Below are 19,272 nucleotides of genomic sequence, written 5' to 3' on the forward strand. Positions count from 1 at the left end.
AATAGTGAATCCACAAAAACAATCTGTTTTTTGAAAAGTAATTTTTTAAAATTCACTAGCAGCAATACAGAAGTGCTTTGCCACTGCCTTCCTCCAGGACAGGTTTTTGATGTCTGTCTCTAGCCTTCAGCACAGGGAATTCCTGGTGGTCTCCCATCCAAGTATTAATTAGATCCAACATGGTTAACGTCCCCATCCATACAGCATCAGGCAGTGATCTCTAAGAAGTGCAGCAAGGTATGAACAGAACCAACTTTGTTAAAAAAAAATCAGAATTCTTCATTGCATCTAGTTAAAAGGCAAGCTACTCAGTCCCCATTGCAACAGAAATGCCTGTATGAGAAATCTGAATTAAGCAATTCCCATGGCTAAATCAGAGAATATAAGAAGTACAAAAAACAACTGAATTATTGTGGATTATCAGTGCAATTTGCAAACTTTCTGAATAGATGTTTATAATCTGGCATACTAATTCTTCACTGCTGTTCCTTCTCCATTGCACTGAAGCCTAAATATGGTAGTCCCCCAGTACGCTGCAATGCATCAAATGTTGCAGAAAGGGGTTTCTGATTGGCCAAGTAAAATATCTTGTCTCCACTATAAACATAGTCGTGCATTTTTGCAAGGTTGCAACAATTTGGTGTGCTGGTTCTGAGCTGGAAGACATGATTATCCAGCATTCTTCTTTCCATAGTCCTCCTTCACCATAGGCATTTTCCAGTGGTGATTTCCTGGGCAGGCCAGCAGCTCCAGCCTCAAAGACAGTTTCCTAGAGCCAACGAAATAATTTTCCCAGTTCATGCTATGTTGAAGATTAGATCCAGTCCTTGATTTTGTGGGCTCTAGACCAATTTTTTTCAAACCTGTCAACTTTAAGATGAATGGACTTCAACTCCCATGCCGACTGGAGAATTCTGGGAGTTGAAGTCCACTCATCTTAAAATTGCCAAGCTTGAAAAACTAGACTGCAATTCCTGTTAGCTTAAATTTCTGTCAGCTTTTTTCTCATCAGAGAAAATAGGTAGGCTTCTGAATTATGGATTTGGAGACAGTCACTAAGAGTCAACACTGACACCATGGTACGTAATCAATCAATAGAGTTTCATGAATTGCAATCAATTAGTGCTGGACTTTAATTAAGGCTGGCTGACCCCTTGTGGCCATGATCAGCAAGCGGAAACTCACATACATTGGTTATTTGATTCAAGTGGATGATGGACTAGAAAAAAATGTTTGTGCTTGGCAAGGTTAAAAGAAGATGAAGGGGAAGAAAACAGATAGGCAGATACAGTAGACGGCACTAGACAACCTGTGACCTGTTGGGTCATGAGATTTCCTTACCAGATTCCTCAATGCTTTCAACAATGGTAAAGCTTCCAATATACTGGAAACGTTCTTAAAAATTCAGGGAGACATTCAGAGATGTAACTGCCTGGAAAGTAGCCCATGTTGAATTGTATAGCCCAGTCAAACATCAGGAGTTGACTACAGGAAATGTTTTATGACATTTTGTATTATGTCATAAAATGTTTTATGATAATTTTTATGTCATAAATGTTTTATAAAATTTGCCAGATTTCTGTTCCATGGGAGTCATGCATCCTGGATTTTGGACGCATTCTGTAAGTTAGCCCATTAGAGGTACCCTGGTTGAAAAAGTGTTGCCCTATGACCCACTGTTTCGCCCAGTTAAAGGTTACAGATACAAGAGTTTTAGTAGTATATAGATAGGTTAAATTGGTTTCAGGAATGCCCTGGAAGCTTTACAAATTGCTACCAGGGAGACGTTGAGACTGTGAGCGTTTACCCTTTCAGATTTTGAACTAAACTCAATAAAACCTAATCATTAACTATGTTTAACCATTAATATCAACTTTCAAAGCTCATACAATTTTTTTCTGCGTTTGGTAAACCTTTCCAATTGCTTTCCAATAAGTTTTTTTTTATTCCAGTGGTATTGATTTATAGCGTCGCTTGGCGAGATGGGCGGTGAAGAAATGTGAGAAATAAATAAATAAACTTTAGCCCTTGTTGTTCTCTCCTTGTATAATCTCACTGAGAGAAAGGAAGTTGAAACAGAGGGATCCATCCCTTTGTTAAACAATCAAATTTTAAAAGTCAAGATGGTGCTGCAACTGAAGGTCTTCTTGCACATACAAAGTTTAGATCACAATGTCATGCCCCCATCTTGACTTTCTTTTTAACATACCCTGCAGATATCCCTGATTTGTCCATCTCACTAAAGCTAAAAAAGTGATTTCTCCATTTTAACAGCAGCCAGGTTTCCCTCATTTTTCCTTCCTAATTTATTGAGGCTAATTTATTAGCCTTTATTGAAGCTAATTTATTCAGGCCTAATTTATTGGTAGTCATCCAATTTGCTTTAGGCAATGTACAGTATAGAAATAAAGCATTAAAGGATTTCAAACAATAATCTAAGGTAACACAGAACAGCCAATATAATAAATTCCAAAAAGAATTCCCTTCTCACCCCTATGGGTGGTGTGTGTCTTCCTCCACCTCGGGTCCCCTACCAGAGGCCTGGGAGTTTGAGGGTTCTGCACAGGATCTTAGCTGTTCCTAGCACTGCTCTCTTCTGGACAGAGAGCTCTGATGTGGCTCCTGGGATCTGTTGGAGTCCCTCTCCCAGCTTGGGGGTCACAGCCCTGAGTGCCCCTACCACCACTGGGACCACTTTGGCCTTCACTTGCCACATCCTCTCTTGTTCCTCCTTCAGGCCCTGTGTAATGGTTGTCTATTCTAAAACACTATCAGACTCATGAGCAGGAATTCAAAGATATCTGATTTATTAAAGAATAGTGTGCAGGATCACAAAGAAAGCTGAGAATGATAAAAGCGCGCCAAATGCAACCTAAAAACACTCGGTGCAAATGAGATCCCTCCCCCGTAGAATCTTCCCAAGTTCACAATCCCAGGTGCTCCTAACGGTTTCTGATGGTCTGCGGGAAAAGTCCTTGAACAGAGCACATAACCCAAACACATTCCATTGTAATGAACACAGATGCAGAGCTTGGTACAAGGTCTCACAGCAGCTCCCTCCCAAACAGAAACGCGTGTCAGTGCCATGGCATGTGAAACGTTGCGATGTATACTCTACGTTGAAACAGTGAACATGACACCCTGGTACTTCTCCAGCTTCTCATATTCCTTCCTGATGTTGCCGTCACTTGGCACCACTACATCTATCACCACCGCTGTCTTCTGGTCCTTGGATGTTTGGTTGATTGACCTGCCTGGATCTGGAAGTCCCACAGGATCTTAGCCCTGTCATTCTCCACAACCTTCTGTGGAATCTCCCATCTGGACTTGGGAAGGTCTAACCCATACACTGTGCAGATGTTCCTGTACACAATGCCAGCTGCTTGGTTGTACCATTCAGTGCAGGCTGTTCCTGCCTGCATCTTACACCTGCCACTCTGTGTTGGACTCTCTCTGAGGCCTCTCTGCACAGTCTTCCCCTCGGGTCCTGCCTAGTGTGGTAGACCCCTGCTTCTGTGGATCTGGGGCTTAGTGCCTGTTCTTGTGCTGCTACAATCAGGGCCTCAGTGCTGCCCTTTAGTCCCGCCCTTTCCAGCCATTGGTAGGATTTCCCAAGGTCAGCCACCTCAGCTACCTGTCAGTGGTACATCCGTGCAGGGTCTTGTCTTGCCATGGCACTTCCTCTAGTATGTGCAGTATGCATGTAAATACACACACACACACACACAATACCTACTGTATACCTATACCTATATCTATATATCTATATCTATAGATCATATAATATATAGATACACACACGAAAATGTGCTCATAAACTGAACATTCTTAGGCAAGGGCTTCACTTTTCCTTAAACAAAGAGATCTGGTTTGAACCGAGTGTGGAATCTTCATCCCCAGGTGAATTCAAGTTGCCTAGGCAACAGGTGGGAGGAGAACGTCTAGTTGTCTTGGCAACAAAGTATTCTTAGCCACCCACTCGCCTTCCCCCAAGGCTTTCAAAAAAAAACCTTTGCCCCGTTTTCTGGCTCTGGAGGCAAATGGATGGCTTTTGGAGTGCTAGAAATGGCTCTTGCAAATCATTTAACGTAGGTATGTCTCTTTGGTTAGGAACCAATTTAGAATTAAAGCCGTGAACCAAAGGCAGGGAGATTAGCGGGAAATTATTGGGTGTTTCCCTGTTGTGGAAGGGAGGACATAGCAGAGGAGTAAACCACTGTTTGTGTGTTCCACGGATCTGACATGAGTTATTCACTAGCTTATAAATTATATTGCTTCCCGTTACACAGACAGAGTGGCCGCCTTCATGCAGAACATTAAAACCTGAAGTCCCGGGAATGTTTTTGTTTTGTTCCTTTCTGTATTTGTTCTGCTTAGCCTAATTTGCAGATCTATCCAGGATGGCTTTGTGCCTGTGAACAAGCAAATCTGGTTCCTTCAACAAAATTGGTTTTGTTTTGTTTTTAAATATTGCACAGAAGTTACATGCGATCACTGCTGACGTGTTTGTTCCCTGCCTGCTTTATAAGACTGTGGATATTCTTAACTTTGCGGTGAGATGGAGGTGTCATTAATTAATTAGAATCTCCTAATTGGGTAGTCAACATTTCCTCTTGGCAAAAAACGGATATTAGTCTCTGTGCTAAATTGCTTCGTTTTTCCCCCCAAGACACTGGCAGTTGTTCTCCGTGTAATAATCCCGAGGAGCTCCATTGCCTCCTGTTCCATTCTGGGAGGACGGTCAGATCTTTCCTTCTCCTACATTGTCACCAAATTTTGTCTTCCTGAGCTTCTCTGAGAAAAGCCATTACATAAACAGTACAATCCAGCAAACGCCTGCCCAGAAGGAAGTCGTTCTATTCCATGGGGATTATTCTGTTGGGTATTTAAAATTGTAGTCATCTTTGTGGAAACGTGGCCTGAATCTATCATTGTTTGTTTCCAGACAGGACTTTGTTTCCTTCCAAATTTTATTTCAGACATTTCCCTCAGCTGGTTTTTTTGTTTTTAGACAAAAATCACCAAAAGAAGGGCCTCAGTTTTTCTGGTATCCCTAAATATCAAATTAAAAGGACCATTGAAAACCACATTTTTACTACTAAAACCATTCCCTTCTGCCGCTAAAAAGGTAAAAACTTGTTTGAGTTGAACTCAACACATGGTTACTCAACAAGACGGAAGTGGTTTGCTGTTGCCTCTCTACAAACCTGATATTTCCTGGTGGTCTCCCATCAAAGAACTAACCAGGTTCATCTCTGCTTAGCTTTTCAAGATCAGCCAAGATTGGTTAGGTGCTCCCATTGTGGGCTATATTATAAAGGTTTCCTCCGTGCAGTCTAAGAAATTGTTGTGTTCTCCCGATTTTCACCTCTCCACAGGCGTAGATGCCCACAAGCTGCCTCTAATTCCCTCAAAAGAGGCAGGCGAGAACCTTGCCAAAGGACCAGAGGAATATGGCCAAGAAGCACCCCATCTGAAGAGTCACCATTGTCTTTTGGTGTTTCAGCCTAAGATAATGACTGATGTTCATCTGGGGAAAGAGCCTCCATATGCCCCCGAAGTTGAGCAGCGCTATTGGCAAATCAACTGGCCGCAAGCGGTGCTTCAAAGGTGGGCCACCGAGAACGCAAGCTGGGAGAAGAACCTTAGCCTGGTCTTCAGCCAAGGACAACCCTTTAGGAATAGAGAACCAGAAGCTAGGAAAGGAGACCTCCAGGAGAGCACTGAAATGGCATCGCAACCTCAATGCTCAGATGATTAAAGAACATGGAATTATATTGGCCCTTGCTGTGAGAATGTAGTTCAGACTTTATAGGATTGGCTCAATTCAGACCCACAGTTCTCGGACCTACCTGCAGGTTGTGTTCAACTTTATCAAAAGCTGATATCCCTTGAACAGTATTTTTGGGGGAAGGGACACTTGTTTTCAATGTGTTTTTAGCCTTTATGCTTTTGTAATAAAAATAAAAACAGTCTTGGTGATGTCTCATCAGCTGGAACAGAAATGGGCAGCCTGTTTGTGACTTGAGTGCTACTCTAAATTTTTCAACCATGAAGAGTCCTAGGAAGCATGATAGTTAAGCTGTGCTATCACTGAAATGGGTGATTCTGGAATTTCCAGTCTCGTTAAAAATAAAAACTGAAACTTTACATCATTGCAGACAGATTTCACTAGCAGGGTCTGAGGTGGTCCCTAGACCCACCAAAATGGGGCAGGGGTCTCCATGAGACGCTTGCCCATCATCTAGAATGAGGCTGATCAAAATTTGGGATTTAGGATTCTGCATAAGCAATCGTTTCACCCCGTCAGTTGAAGCAGTCAGTGTATTTTTTTTAAGTCCCAGAATAATCAGAAATGCTAATTTAATTGGTTTTTTAAAATTATTTAATGAGATAATGGTCTACAGAGCTAGAACAAGTAAGGCTCCTGAAAACATGGACTAAGATTAATCTTCTTCCAGACTTCCAGCACTGTAGACATCTGTAGGAGGAGAATAATGTGGTAGCAGAAAAACAGAAGTGAAATAAAGTGAAGTGATAACCAGAAGGGACCCTAGAACTCCATAGTGAAAGTCAAGTCAGTGTCTGACATTTTTCTTTGGAAGTCTTCATTGAACCGCTCATTCTGAGCCACTGTGAAGTGGTTCTTCCAGTCACCAACCGTCCCTGTAAGGCAACGACACCATACCGTTTGCTTGGAATTTTAAGAGACGCTTTTTACAGCAGCCTTAGAGATGGTCAAAAAGCACACTTGGCATTAATTTCTTCTGAACTTAAGTGCTGCAGCTATCAACAAGAAGTAGCTGTAATAAGAATCTCCTGGTGGGAAACCTTTGCAAGTCTGGCCTTTCAAAGATACTAAATTGTCATGCATTACCTAATTAGCCACCCTCTTCCTAAAGGGTACCCTAATTGGCTTATGTGTGTATGAAAGGTAGCACCCTGGGTGTTAAAAGATGAGCAGGCAGGCCAGGTTGGCCCGCAAAGAGAGTCTGGCCAGGCAGAAAAGTGGGGTGCTCTCAGAACCCTTCACGATCCTTTTGCTCAGCAAATTCTGAAAGTATCAGGAAATAAAATGATATTAAACCGTCCCAAGGCTGAAGCTCTATGATGGTGTTTTTCAACCTTGGCAACTTTAAGATGCGTGGACTTTAACTCCCAGAATTCCCCAGCCAGCATGCTGGCTGGGGAATTCTGGGAGTTGAAGTCCGCGCATCTTAAAGTCGAGAAACACTGCTCTATGCCCAATTAAGGATCTGCAAACATCTTCTCATCCTTCTCTTTTGCGCTGCTGACTGTCAGATCTTGGTAAAACAGTGGCAAATTTAGCAGAAAGGTATTTGCATGTCTGGCAGATCTTTTTGACAGCTAAGGAAGTAAGAAAAATACCCACATTCCCTAGCAATATCTTTGTTTCTGCAAACAGGAAGGCAATTAGCTGAGCAAGGCAATCACTCAGGCCATGTCCACTTTACTGTGCTCATGTCTTTAACAATTCTTGTAATTTTAGTTCCATCCTGCTAGGCCCCTCCTTCCTCTGATCCTTTCTGCTTATCTTTCCCCTCTTCCTGCATTCACTCAAATGCATTCCCTGCTGAATTAAGTATGTGGTATTTTTTTCTTGCTTTTCCCTATCCTTTCAATTCTCTTTCCTCTCTGCAATACTGTTAGGCCAATCCATCATACCGTAGCCAAAGTAGAAAAGCCTCTGATCCCTTCTGGTGGAACACACTCCTTTGCTGGAGCCTAAAGAGACTTCCTCCACTGCACAACCCCATTGTGATAAAGTTGGCAGGCGGGATGGGGGGACCCCTAGCAAGCCCCCTTCATCTGATTCTACTGCCTATATTGAACTCCCCATTGACTATTAACTGCTTAAGATCTCTGTGTTAGTCTGCAGAGTGTAGACTGTAACTATTCAATATCAAGCAATTTGATTGCCCAGTGCGCCATTAGCCTCAAATATTTTTAAATACATTGTATTGATTGGCTATTAATAATAGCTTCATTTTTGGATTTCCTGATGCCTAAGCCTGTTTAATAACCTATAATGTCTGGTCCATGATAAACTGGCATGGAGGGTGCCACAGTTCCTTATATAGATATCTGGAAATACAGAGAAAGGACCTGTACTTCTTTAGCATTCCTCTCCATTTCTTGCGATGCAGGATACTTAGAGATGGTTCACTCCTGGTGACCTGATTTGGAGTGAGAATCGGTGTACCTTTTCGCATGAATGGAGAAATAGACTGGTCCATGACAGAGAGGGGCACACCAGTCCGGTTGACCATGGGGTTGTGTTTCATGACTTCAAACGAGGTATGGTGGACAATCTTGTCCAGCGTTGCCATGTCTAATTGCTTCCCAATAAACTGCATCACCTTCTGGATTTCACACTTTGGGTCCTGTAGGAGATGGAGCATAGCAGAGATGGGTAAAAGGGAGGCAGAAAAGAATGGATCACAGAACTTTCTTGGAAAGGACTCGAGAAAACATGGCTTAGGGCACTTCCACCAGCCCCCGAGCCCTCCAAAGTGATTCACGGTGTGCCATGATTACCTTACCACCACCAGTTTGCAACTATGCTCATATGCTAAATGTTCCCTCCTGGCTGTCCAGAAGAAACACGCAAGTCAGCAGCCTGCTAGCAACCTATCCTCATGCTAACAAAAAAGGCCAGCCACAATGAGCAAATGTGCAAAGCCACAATCCCACTTACTTTAAAAAGATGACTAAAAGACGCTGCTTTCACATAATGGTTAATTGGGAACACTTAGGCATTCCCCAAAGAGTTGCCTTGGTGAATATAGCCAGAGAGGACGCTGACTTACTAGAAATCAAACCGTTGAGGTTGCCCCTTCTTCTACATTTTCTGAGTCATGAGATGCTCTCTAGCACCCAGTTTATTTTCATAAAATTCCAAGCACATGGGTGCTTTTCCCAAAATGGTTGGGCTTTAAAAAATATAAGAAAATTCTAAGGATCCCATAAAGAAGAAAGGAACTTTTAATTTCAAGATCCCCATTTTCCATTGGATTCCCTTTTTGCAGAAAAACGTGAAGACAATGTACTCATCTCACCTCATCCCTGCAGCAGAAAGGAGCTAGAGAGAGACAAGATGATTTTCCAGCCTATTTCCATTCAGACTTTCTTTCCAGAACTCACTTTTTTAATGTCTTCATAAAAGAGGTAAAGAATCCGATGAGTATCTTTTGCTTTCCACCAATCCTTTACATGATTGTACCACGAGCCCCAGGCCACTGGAAGATATAGAACAGAGAAAGGTAGGAAACCATCAATTTTACAGTGAAGTTCCCAGCAAGAGACACAACATTATTCTCAAATATTTGGGGCCTCCTGCTCGTTTCCACTCATACCCTGAAAACATTGCAGAATGGCCCCCAATCCTGCTGGAGTCCACCATGAGAAAGGTGGGAATTCTACCCTCGTTGTCCATTGCATGTCTCATTGTCACAGACTTAGAGTTGGAAGGAGCTCTTTAGGCCCCTTGAGAGCCAGTTTGGTGTAGTGATTAAGGCACCAGGCTAGAAACCGGGAGACCGTGAGTTCTGGTCCTGCTTTAGGCACGAAGCCAGCTGGGAGACTGTGGACCAGTCCTCCTCCCTGAGCCCTAGGAGGGAGGCAAGGGCCAACCACTTCCAAAATCTTGCCAAGAAAACTGCAGGGACTTGTCCAGGCAGTCACCAGGAGTCAAAAAATTGACTTTAAGGCACACACGTACAAAGCCAACACGCTGCTTATTGCAGGAATCCACGTTAAAGCATCCCAGATATATGTCTGTCTGTTTAGCCTCCACCTGAACGTATCCATGGAGCTGAGCAAACCTAGACAATTGCTTCTGCTATCAAGCTGCTTTCCCTGCAGATTTTCCCTCTAGCGTTCAACTGTGATTTACTTTCTTGTGATGTAGGGCTTACTACCAAATATGCCTAATAAACATTTCACATACGGAACCTGTCTTTACCTTACTGAAATTCCCCACCTCCCAAATTACCTGTTACTTTAAAAAAAAATGAGAAAGGAGGTGCTTTGCTTACCTTTGCCTGCCATGAAAGCCTCCAAATATTCTTCCCATGTTCCAGGGTGAGGCATCACTTTGGTCATTCTTTGGAAGTGGAAATAGGATACCAGGCAGTCTTTGGGATTTCTTGCCATATAAATGAACTGAGGGGATACAGCAGAAGAAACAGCCTTGGATTAGCCATTAAGCAAAGGAAGCATGTGCTTAGGGCAGTGTTTCTCAACCTTGGCAACTTTAAGAGGTGTGGACCTCAACTCCCAGAATTCCCCAGCCAGCCATGCTGGCTGGGGAATTCTGGGAGTTGAGGTCCACACCTCTTAAAGTTGCCAAGGTTGAGAAACACTGGCTTGGGGCATCAAGGGAAGGGGGGCACCAGTGTTTTCCCCCGTAACTGTCATGACCGTAACTCTTTCACTGCCACACTCAACTCTAGTTTTCAGCACTTATTGAGTTTTAATGTCTAGTCAGTTAAGCAATGGAAGGGCCAAGGGGCACCATTGTTGAGCTCTGCTTAGAGCATCAGTTGGCGGAAATCCTGCCCTGAGAAGAAACATATTTCCATGTGATAGCAGATAAGAGATGGGTCCCCAAAGGTATACAATTGGCCATCTGTGCAATCTGGGTAAGAAGACTGTCGCTCCATTCAGACAAACAAATGGGAACGTGAAGGAACTGCTCCCCTTGCAAGCCAACCTACTTCACAGGATTGTTGTGGGAGGGGACAAAAGGAGGCACAACCATGAGATATGCTGTCTTGAGGTGGGAGACAAATCTAACAAATAATAATAATGTAGCCAATGACTCAGCTCATATTCAGTTTGATCTTGAGATCTTCTGGAGAACGTTTGGGCATTGGCAAGAAATACCTTGCAGTTCTCTGTCCAGAATGACCGAGGCAACAGCTGGACAGGAAGGTGAGTCTTGAGGGTTCTCGGAGGGGGCATCATTTCGGCTTGGTCCACTCCTGCTTAAAGGACACAGAAGATAACAGGGATGAGAATCCATATTTGAACCTGAATTGATGGCCAGGATGTGTCTGGGAACTATACTTTTAGAGATCTGCTGAGGATCTGTGGTTAGACATGTTTAGCTGCTCCCCTTGCCCTGCTAAACAACTGCTCCCAGATTTCCGTGTAGAAAAGCCAGGCTACTCAAATCTACCCAAGGTCTGAAATGGCCTTGCCCATTCAATGAATGGGTGTCGGTGATGCATAGGGGCTCTCTGACATTTCTCCAGGTCGCCTTCCTGTTGGATCATGTCCACTATCTCTTGTATCCAAGTGGTACCTGAGGAGAGAGGGAGAGAGAGCGATCAGCATCTGGGGGGAGATGGGCGGTGATAGAAATTTGAATAATAAATAAGTAAACAAACAAACAAACAAACATTCGTATATTCTGTGCTATGCATAAGCAATCTAGGCCCGAAGTTCGTCAAAATAAGCTGAAATCTGCCATCACACACATTTCACCAATGCACATGAATCTGCAGGTTTTCTGCTAGCCCTGAGATGGGGAAAGGAATCATGCCACCCCAGAAACCTTCTCTTTGATCATCCTCTGATAGATCAGGCAAAGCAACACAAGAACAATTTCAGCTTGTAGCTAAGAAAGGTTGGAATTGGATTTTGCAAAGGATCAGCAAATCAGATCAAATTCTTTCTGACCATACAAGAACAAACATTCTTACACAATCTAATGACCATCCCAGACAGCTGAACAGGCTCTCTTGGAAAACTCAGCATAGCTACATTGGCTCAATAATGGGACCTGTCCAAAGTCCTGAAGAGTTACGTTCCTCTGTAAGCACTTTGGGGCAGAGTATATTCCCAAACAGACACGACTTTGCCCCTAGATTCTTACCAGATTTGGGGTAAGTACAAAGAAGTAAATCATCTGGCTTGGCTTGGAAGCGCTGGATCCGGTCCCATTCATTACAAGTGGTTTTTGGTAAGGGAATCCCTTCCACTTCGCCTAGTCCGGGGCGTGTCTCTGACTTGGAATCTTTCCCTTGCTCCATGGATGTTAACTATAATGTGATGGACAAGAGAAGCAAAAAATCTGGGGAAAAAAGTTCTCCTTTCCTGGAGATCTTCAAACACAGATTCTCTAGTAGATCCTGCATAAGTAGGGTGTTGGACTAGATCACCTCCAAGATTCCTTCCAACTCTATGATTCTATGTTTGGGGGAGGAAAGCTATATTACTGGTAAAAATCTTGATTTAACAGACTTCAGTTTAATGGACTTCAGATTTAAGGGGAAAGGAATACAGACTTCCTTTCCATTTAGCAGACAATCATCCCCATTTAGTGAACAAAGTCCACTAAATCCAATTCAGTCCAGATAGTTAACATCATTTATGTAACTATGCAGTATAATTATGCTGCCCAGAGTCACTTTTATAGTGAGATAGGTGGTGCATAGATTTAATAATAATAAATAAATAAATAAATAAATAAATAAATAAATTTAAGCAAACTACATACATTTGGATTTAACAGACACCACATTTTCCCTAAATGCATCATTCAATCATTCTACTGTATTTTCCTCAAGCCATAGTAGAAGGAAGTGTGTGTGTTCAGATCAGTTTGTGACTTTTTTCCTTCCAGGCAGAAAAACCTTTGATTTTGGCAGCTTCCTGACTTGGAAAATTTCAGGATGGGTAGCTTCATCCAGTTCAAAGCTACGATGCTAGCCAAGGTTTCAAAGCTATCACTCAGGTGTTTTGATTGTGTTAGACGAGTTTTTTCTGACTACCCATCCCTTTGGGGGGAAATTGTCTTAAATTCAAGGTGGTCTATCTTTCAGATGAATGTGGTATCTTACCTAATCTCTTCTTCTACTCTTTCATTTGCTTTTAAGCTTAAGATGATTGGCTGTTAGAACTGTCAATCACAGCATAGTACACAAGCACCTCCTCCCAGTTTATATTCTGGAAGGAGTGGGGAACTGAGGGGAGAGGGATTTGGGAGGTGAGGGTGGAAGGAGGTCTGAAGGAAGCTTGGATTCCAAGCCCTAAGACCTCCATCTTCACAACCAGTGGTAGCTCCAAGACGGGATGCTGAATTCTCTTTGGATTCTCATACAGGTGGTCCTCACTTAATGACCGCAATTGGGACTGGCAACTCCATTGCTAAGCAAGACATCACATGACCACGACCATGACTTTACTGTCAGCTTCTCCATTGACTCTGCTTGTTGAAAGCTGACTGTGAAGTGCACAAATGGTGAACATGTGACTGCAGGATGCTGCAATGGTCATAAGTGCAAGGATTGATGGTAAAGTTACTTTTTCGTGCTGTCGTAACTTTGAACAATCACTAAACATGGCAGTTGTTCAGCGAGGACCTTCTCTACCTTCTGAGATTGTCAAAATGAAGGTGATAATATGCCATTTTCAGGCTGCTTTTAGGGGGTTGAAACGATAGGGGGATGGAAGTGCCCTCGGCTTCATTTCAAAATGTTTTAGGCGCACATACAAAAAGGTTATTTGCAAATAATGCAGTGATAAACTTGCTTGTATCTTTTCTTTCTCCCTCTTACACACACCAGCTACACAGCATAGGTTGTGACTCACCTAGTGTCTAACATGGAAAAAAAATCTCCATAATGCCTTGAAAGTGTCTCAAGACATTGAGCAAAAGTCTGGATCTAAGTACTCTTAAGATTCTTTCCCACCCCATTTAAGAGTGTTCAGTCTGCTGGGGTCAACAACTGCCAAGATGCCCATGTACTTTTTAATCTCATGCATATTTCTACCTTTGGTCCTTTTGCTGCTCTGTTTCAAACACACCCTGTTATTGACTCTTTCTCCTTTGTGTACGAATCCTTATTGTTCTAGACGTCTAGAAAGTTGCTCACCTCCAAGTCATACTTAATTTGCTGATAATTTCAGTTTGGTTGGGTATGTTTTTAGTGCAAGTGCTGGCTAAAAAGCACAGTCCAGTCTTCAATGACATTGTAGGAGAGCTGTGCTAGTCCACTGTGGCAAAATAAAAAAGTCAGAAGAAACTTGGCAGCCCCTTTTCCAGCTAACATTTTTTTTAAATTAAAAGGCATAAGGTTTTGTGAGCTTGTTAGTTAGAAAAGATGCTACCAAATTCCTTCTGGACTTCAATGGACAACTTTTAAAAATCTGCACCCCAGAACTCCTATTTCTTCTTCTTCTTCTGTACCCAGATCAAACCTTAAGTTGCCAATATGATGCCACTTTCTTGGCTCTGTCATTGGCCAAAAACAAGTCATTTTCAGGCATACTATTGGGAATAATCAGCAGTTCAGCAGGTGGGACGAATTCTGTCTCTCTCCACATTCACACATGTTATTATCCATCAGCAACCCCCACTTGAGCGTATTAATCTTACACTTAGGCACTCCAACCCTCAACCTATTCAGAGTCCTCCAAATGACATAAGGGAGGTTGAATCCCTCAGCCATGTTCTCCTCTGGGACTATTCCTTGGTCAGGGATTTCTCTCCTCCATCCTCCAATTCGGTTCTGCTCCTTTTTTTTTTAGAACTTTATTATTTTTCAAGATATAGTTAAGATACAAACAGAAAAAATATGGAACAGATAGAAAACAGGACTAAAGAAAAAAAGAACAAACTATAAAAGTGTCAGTAGAAAGAAAACAAAAAAGAAAAGTGACTTCCTTTTGTAAACTTCCAGATAGTTTACAAATCTAGTCTCTTACAATTAATTAACCTATCTTAACATTATTTCTGTTAGGACAAACCATTTAATCTCTAAAACCCAAAATCAAAACTTCATTTTTTTCTATTACAAGCAAGTAGTCCAAAAATGGTTGCCAAGTTAATATAAATGCAGAAATAGAATGATCTCTTATTAAAGCTGTTAGTTTAGCCATTTGAGCCAAGTCTATAATTTGGTTCTGCTCTTGCATGCCCTCAAGAGTGTTTGTTCTTGCCATGAAACTCTTCCTAGATTTTAGTTGATGAGTTTGAGGCTCATAGCCATCCAGAGGGTGCCGGGGATCATTCTCTTGTTTTGTTCTCTCAACATCTGCTGCTACTTCTCTCCTGATCTTGGGTGGTGCAATACCAGCAAGGGGGTACATTTTCTCAATTGGGGTAGGTTTAAGACATCCTGTCACTTTTCATATGGCTTCATTTACGGCAATGTCAACTTGTTTCGCCTCACCGTAAATGAAGCCGTACGAATAGTGACAGGATGCCTAAACTTACCCCTTGTTATCCTGGAATTCCAAAACATCATTCAACAGAGGTTATGCCAAGAGTGGTCAAATTTTGGATCTAAGATCATCCCTCCTGTTTTTGAAGTCCCATGGAATCTCTTTGATCAAATAAAATCACATTCCACAGAATCAGCAGTATATTATTGCATCATTTAGAGTTGGGGAGTATATGGAAACTGTAATGTAAGCTTGACTAGTTTAACAATTTAAAAAAAAAACAATTTAGGGGAAAACAAATCCCATTGTCCCAGAAGAGGAGGAAAGGAAGATCAAGCCCTAGGCACTGATTTGTCATGCTACTGTGTCCTTCAACCAGCAGAAGCTTGCTCACCTCTGACTTATGAAAAGCCTAACTAGCAATCAATGATATTTCCACATACATTTTGCTCCTTTCCTGCACAGTATCATAACAGTTTTGTCACCCATCTTTTGTTTGGATTTCCCATAATTTCTCCTTAAGTTTTCATTCCCAGTTTGGGTTGGTGGTAGAGTTTTAACAGCTGTAGAAGAGGTAGAGATGTGGTAATAACTACATGGTGGAATCCATGAAGTTACCAGCAGTCACACTTATCTCAGAGACTTGACTCCTAGATGAAGGTATAAAAAAATTATACTTCTGCAGCTGACCTTCCCTGCCAGCACCAAGTACTGTATGTTTCCTCAATTTTATCAACCTGGTATTCCTTTGGCCATGGTGGCTGTAAATTATAGTTGACTAAATTAGCCCCTTATGGTATTGTGAAGCTGCCTCTGAGTAGATTTCTTTGTCTTTTACCCCCTTCATCTTTTGTCAACCATTGTCCCAACCCAATATTAAGCAACACAGAAAAACTCTACAATCTCTTCTCCATTCAGTTTCCTGTGGAGTGCAAGCATGCTTTCTGGATTCTATCAGTTAAAATAAAGCCTGCAGATGTGCACTTACCTGGCCTTCTCTGACAATCAAGCACTTCAGGATCACTTGAAATGGGAACCTGCACAGGTGTTGCTTTCACCAATATAATGCCACGCAACTTGGTGTAGGTAATTAGGTTGTTGTCAGCATAAGCCAATCATATTTTCAGCATCCAAGAAACTTCTTGAAGGACCCGGTATCTGGTTCCAAAGTCCATTTGTTTAAACTGTTTGGTGAAGTGGTAATGAATTACCTCAACACACTTTCTAACAAATGGAGTCGGGCCAAGTTTTTGTGGCAAACTGAGATTGCTGAATTTTGAAATGTCCATGGCTTAGTATTTCTAAATATTGTACATCTCATACAAGTAACTACAAATCTGGTAGATATGGTATCCTGATGAATCTGCCCCCTTCTCAAGGTAATTGCTCATTTTGAATATCCTTAGGCTATTTGAAAAAATGGCCATCTGGCAGGGCTGCGGTCATATGTTGTTTGTTTGTTTGTTGGATTTATATAGCTGTCCATTTCACATACATGATTCTGGGTGGCACACACAGTTAAAATGACAGAAGCCAAAAACAAAACCATTAAAAAACCATTAAAAACAATTAAAGCAATTAAAAACTATAAATAGGAAACAGAAAACATGGGACAGCACATGAAAAATCTTATGTACAATACAGCCATTTAATTGGCTCCATGGTTCCATGCGATCCCCAGGCCTGACAACAAAACCAAGTTTTCAGGACCTTCCAGACAGTCAATAGGGTCAGGGCCAATCTCACCTTGCACAGGTGCTATGGCAGAAAAGGCCCTCCTCCTGGGCCCCAGATGGACCCATAACATCCTCCTCCTGCCAGACCTGATGGGATGGATGTAACAGGATGTAAATATCAAAATGACAGCAACAACTGTGCAATTAAACTCTGCCATTTCTTCCTTCCTTCCTTCCTTCCTTCCTTCCTTCCTTCCCTCCGTCCTTCCTTCCTTCCTTCCTTCCTTCCTTTCGAGCCTTCCAGTCAGTGTTGATTCCTGGAGACTGCCTGGACAAGTCCCTGCAGTTTTCTTGGCAAGATTTCGGAAATGGCTTGCCATTGCCTCCTTCCTAGGGCTCAGAGAGAGGGACAGGTCCATGGCCACCCAGCTGGCTTTGTGCCTAAGGCAGAACTAGAAGTCACGGTCTCCTGGTTTCTAGCCTGGTGCTTTAATCACCACACCCCTCTGGTTTTCATTTATTTATTTCATTTATTTATGTTCTTTATTAGTATCTTTACACTCCCTAAATGACACAAAGAATTCTACCATGGGTTAGTCTACCTTAAAATTGTCATAAAGTTAATGATCATAGACATTGTGCAGCCCCAAACTCAACAGATATTAAACTTCTTTTGGAGTTTTTTTTTTCCCTTTGGAAGGAGGAGGAAGACCGGCCTGCTGGGATCCTCTTCTTAGTACAGAACAGGGCTGTGGTGTGGCTCCTTCATTCACAGGAGGTTCTGCGATTGTGCCTGGCATATCTCTAGCTGGGCCCAATCTGGAGCAGGTCAGCTGCAACTGCAAAGCTGGGATGAAATTTGTTTTTAGAAATCTCCAGGGATATAATCTTCTCCTGGGGCTTTGCCAAAGGGCAAAACCAAGATCAGAGATTTAATTTCTTTTAGAGTGATAGGAGGCCAGGGTGCAACATCGTTAAGATTTAGATTAATTGGAGAATTAGCAGGAGTGGGATACGGAGCAAACAATCTAGTGTAATGGTTCTCCCATTCTTCTTTGGACACTCTAACCTCTAGGATGTCCTTATCTTTGCCCAAACTGGCATTCATCACTTTCTAGGATAATGTTGTACCTTTAGAAGACTAGCAGTTGGTAGAGAACTCATGAAGGTCTTAGAAAAGATATTCAAATGCCATGATGTGTCTATACCTACAATGTTCAGAATCATGCAAGCCACGATATTCCCTGTGAACTCTGTGGAAGCAAAAGATGGACCATGAAGAAGTAGAATAGGAACAGTATTGACTCCTTTGAACTTTGGTGTTGGAGAAGACTATTGAGAATACAGTGGACAGCCAAGAAAATAAATTGATGGATCATAGAACAAATCAACCCCGAGTTCTCACTCAAGGCACAAATGACCAGGCTCAAATTATTCTACTTCAGACACATTATTGGAAGACCTAGCTCCCTGGAAAAGGGTCTAATGCTGGGAAAGGTGGAAGGAAAAAGAAGAAGAGGAAGACTAGCAGCAAGATGCATGGACTGTTACAGTGGAGATGAGTACACCATTGGAAGATCTGAACCACCAGGTTAGGAACAGATTGTTATGGAGAAAATCTGTGTGGTTGCTAGGATCGAAAACAACTTGATGGCACATAATCAACCAATTAGAATCTATGGCAGTCAGGAATGAATGCCACCAAGTGGTTTGTGGTGAAGAATTCCCCAGTCAGCAAGGTTGAGAAACACTGGTATAGGGATACACACAAACACACACGTATACTGTGTGTGTGTGTATATAAATAATAGATTACTAATGTTGTTGTTTATTTGTTTAGTTGCTTCCGACTCTACGTTGATTGTTGTGAGCCGTCCAGAGTCATTGAGAATCAGGCGGCATACACATTTAATAAATTATAATTATTATTATTCACATATATATTAAATAAAGGAGAGAGGGCTAAGTGGTCATATTGACAAATGACCACAACCTTTGGAAGGCACTGGCACTTCACTTGACTCTGAGCTTTAAATACAATGCAAACGAACCCCTACCTTTTCAGGTGATGTTATGGATTCTGGCTTAAGCTTTTGTGGCATTTATTCCACCCCCAATATAAGGGATCTCACATGGGGAAATAACCCTGTAAGTAAACAATTAAATATTATCAGTATTATCAAACGAGCCCCACTTGAGCCTGTAAAACACTGACAGCATTAGTTGATGTGTAAAGCAGAGGGAATTTTGGTAAAGCGGAACTTCGGCTTAGTTTTGTAAAGTCAAGGTATGGCTGAATGAGGTGGCTGGAACCGGGGACAGCTGTTATATAGTTCGCAATAGGAATGACAAACAAGTTCTTGCTTTTAAAGAAAAATACTTCTACTTAATAAAAAGAAAA

General features: G+C 42.0%; 1 protein-coding gene across 2 annotated transcripts; it reads right to left on the bottom strand.

The window, feature by feature from the left end:
* Positions 1 to 6,359: 6,359 nt before the first annotated feature.
* LOC134495766 (sulfotransferase 1C2-like) lies at positions 6,360 to 16,287 on the bottom strand. Of its 2 annotated transcripts, XM_063301415.1 has the most exons (8): positions 16,184 to 16,286; positions 11,903 to 12,068; positions 11,204 to 11,329; positions 10,909 to 11,006; positions 10,059 to 10,185; positions 9,166 to 9,260; positions 8,225 to 8,405; positions 6,360 to 6,666 (listed from the first exon to the last, which is right to left on the bottom strand). In XM_063301415.1, the coding sequence occupies exons 2-8, from the start codon at positions 12,057 to 12,059 to the stop codon at positions 6,554 to 6,556; spliced, it is 897 nt and encodes a 298-aa protein (XP_063157485.1). In that variant the 5' UTR covers positions 12,060 to 12,068; positions 16,184 to 16,286; the 3' UTR covers positions 6,360 to 6,553. The 2 variants fall into 2 exon arrangements, with proteins under 2 accessions (XP_063157485.1, XP_063157486.1); XM_063301416.1 differs by lacking the exon at positions 11,204 to 11,329 and having other exon boundaries at positions 16,184 to 16,287.
* Positions 16,288 to 19,272: the final 2,985 nt, after the last annotated feature.

Source organism: Candoia aspera, chromosome 4 (genome assembly GCF_035149785.1).
Source record: "Candoia aspera isolate rCanAsp1 chromosome 4, rCanAsp1.hap2, whole genome shotgun sequence".
Taxonomy (NCBI): Eukaryota; Metazoa; Chordata; class Lepidosauria; order Squamata; family Boidae; genus Candoia; species Candoia aspera.

Bases quoted from the DNA above. Each gene is read 5' to 3' on its own strand.
- LOC134495766 (XM_063301415.1), bottom strand. From the start codon at position 12,059: ATGGAGCAAGGGAAAGATTCCAAGTCAGAGACACGCCCCGGACTAGGC. The intron at 8,406-9,165 runs GTGAGTTCTGGA...CATCTCCTACAG, and splicing joins TTTATGAAGACATTAAAAAA to GACCCAAAGTGTGAAATCCA. The intron at 6,667-8,224 runs GTACACCGATTC...GTTGCCTTACAG, and splicing joins TTCTCCATTCATGCGAAAAG to GGACGGTTGGTGACTGGAAG.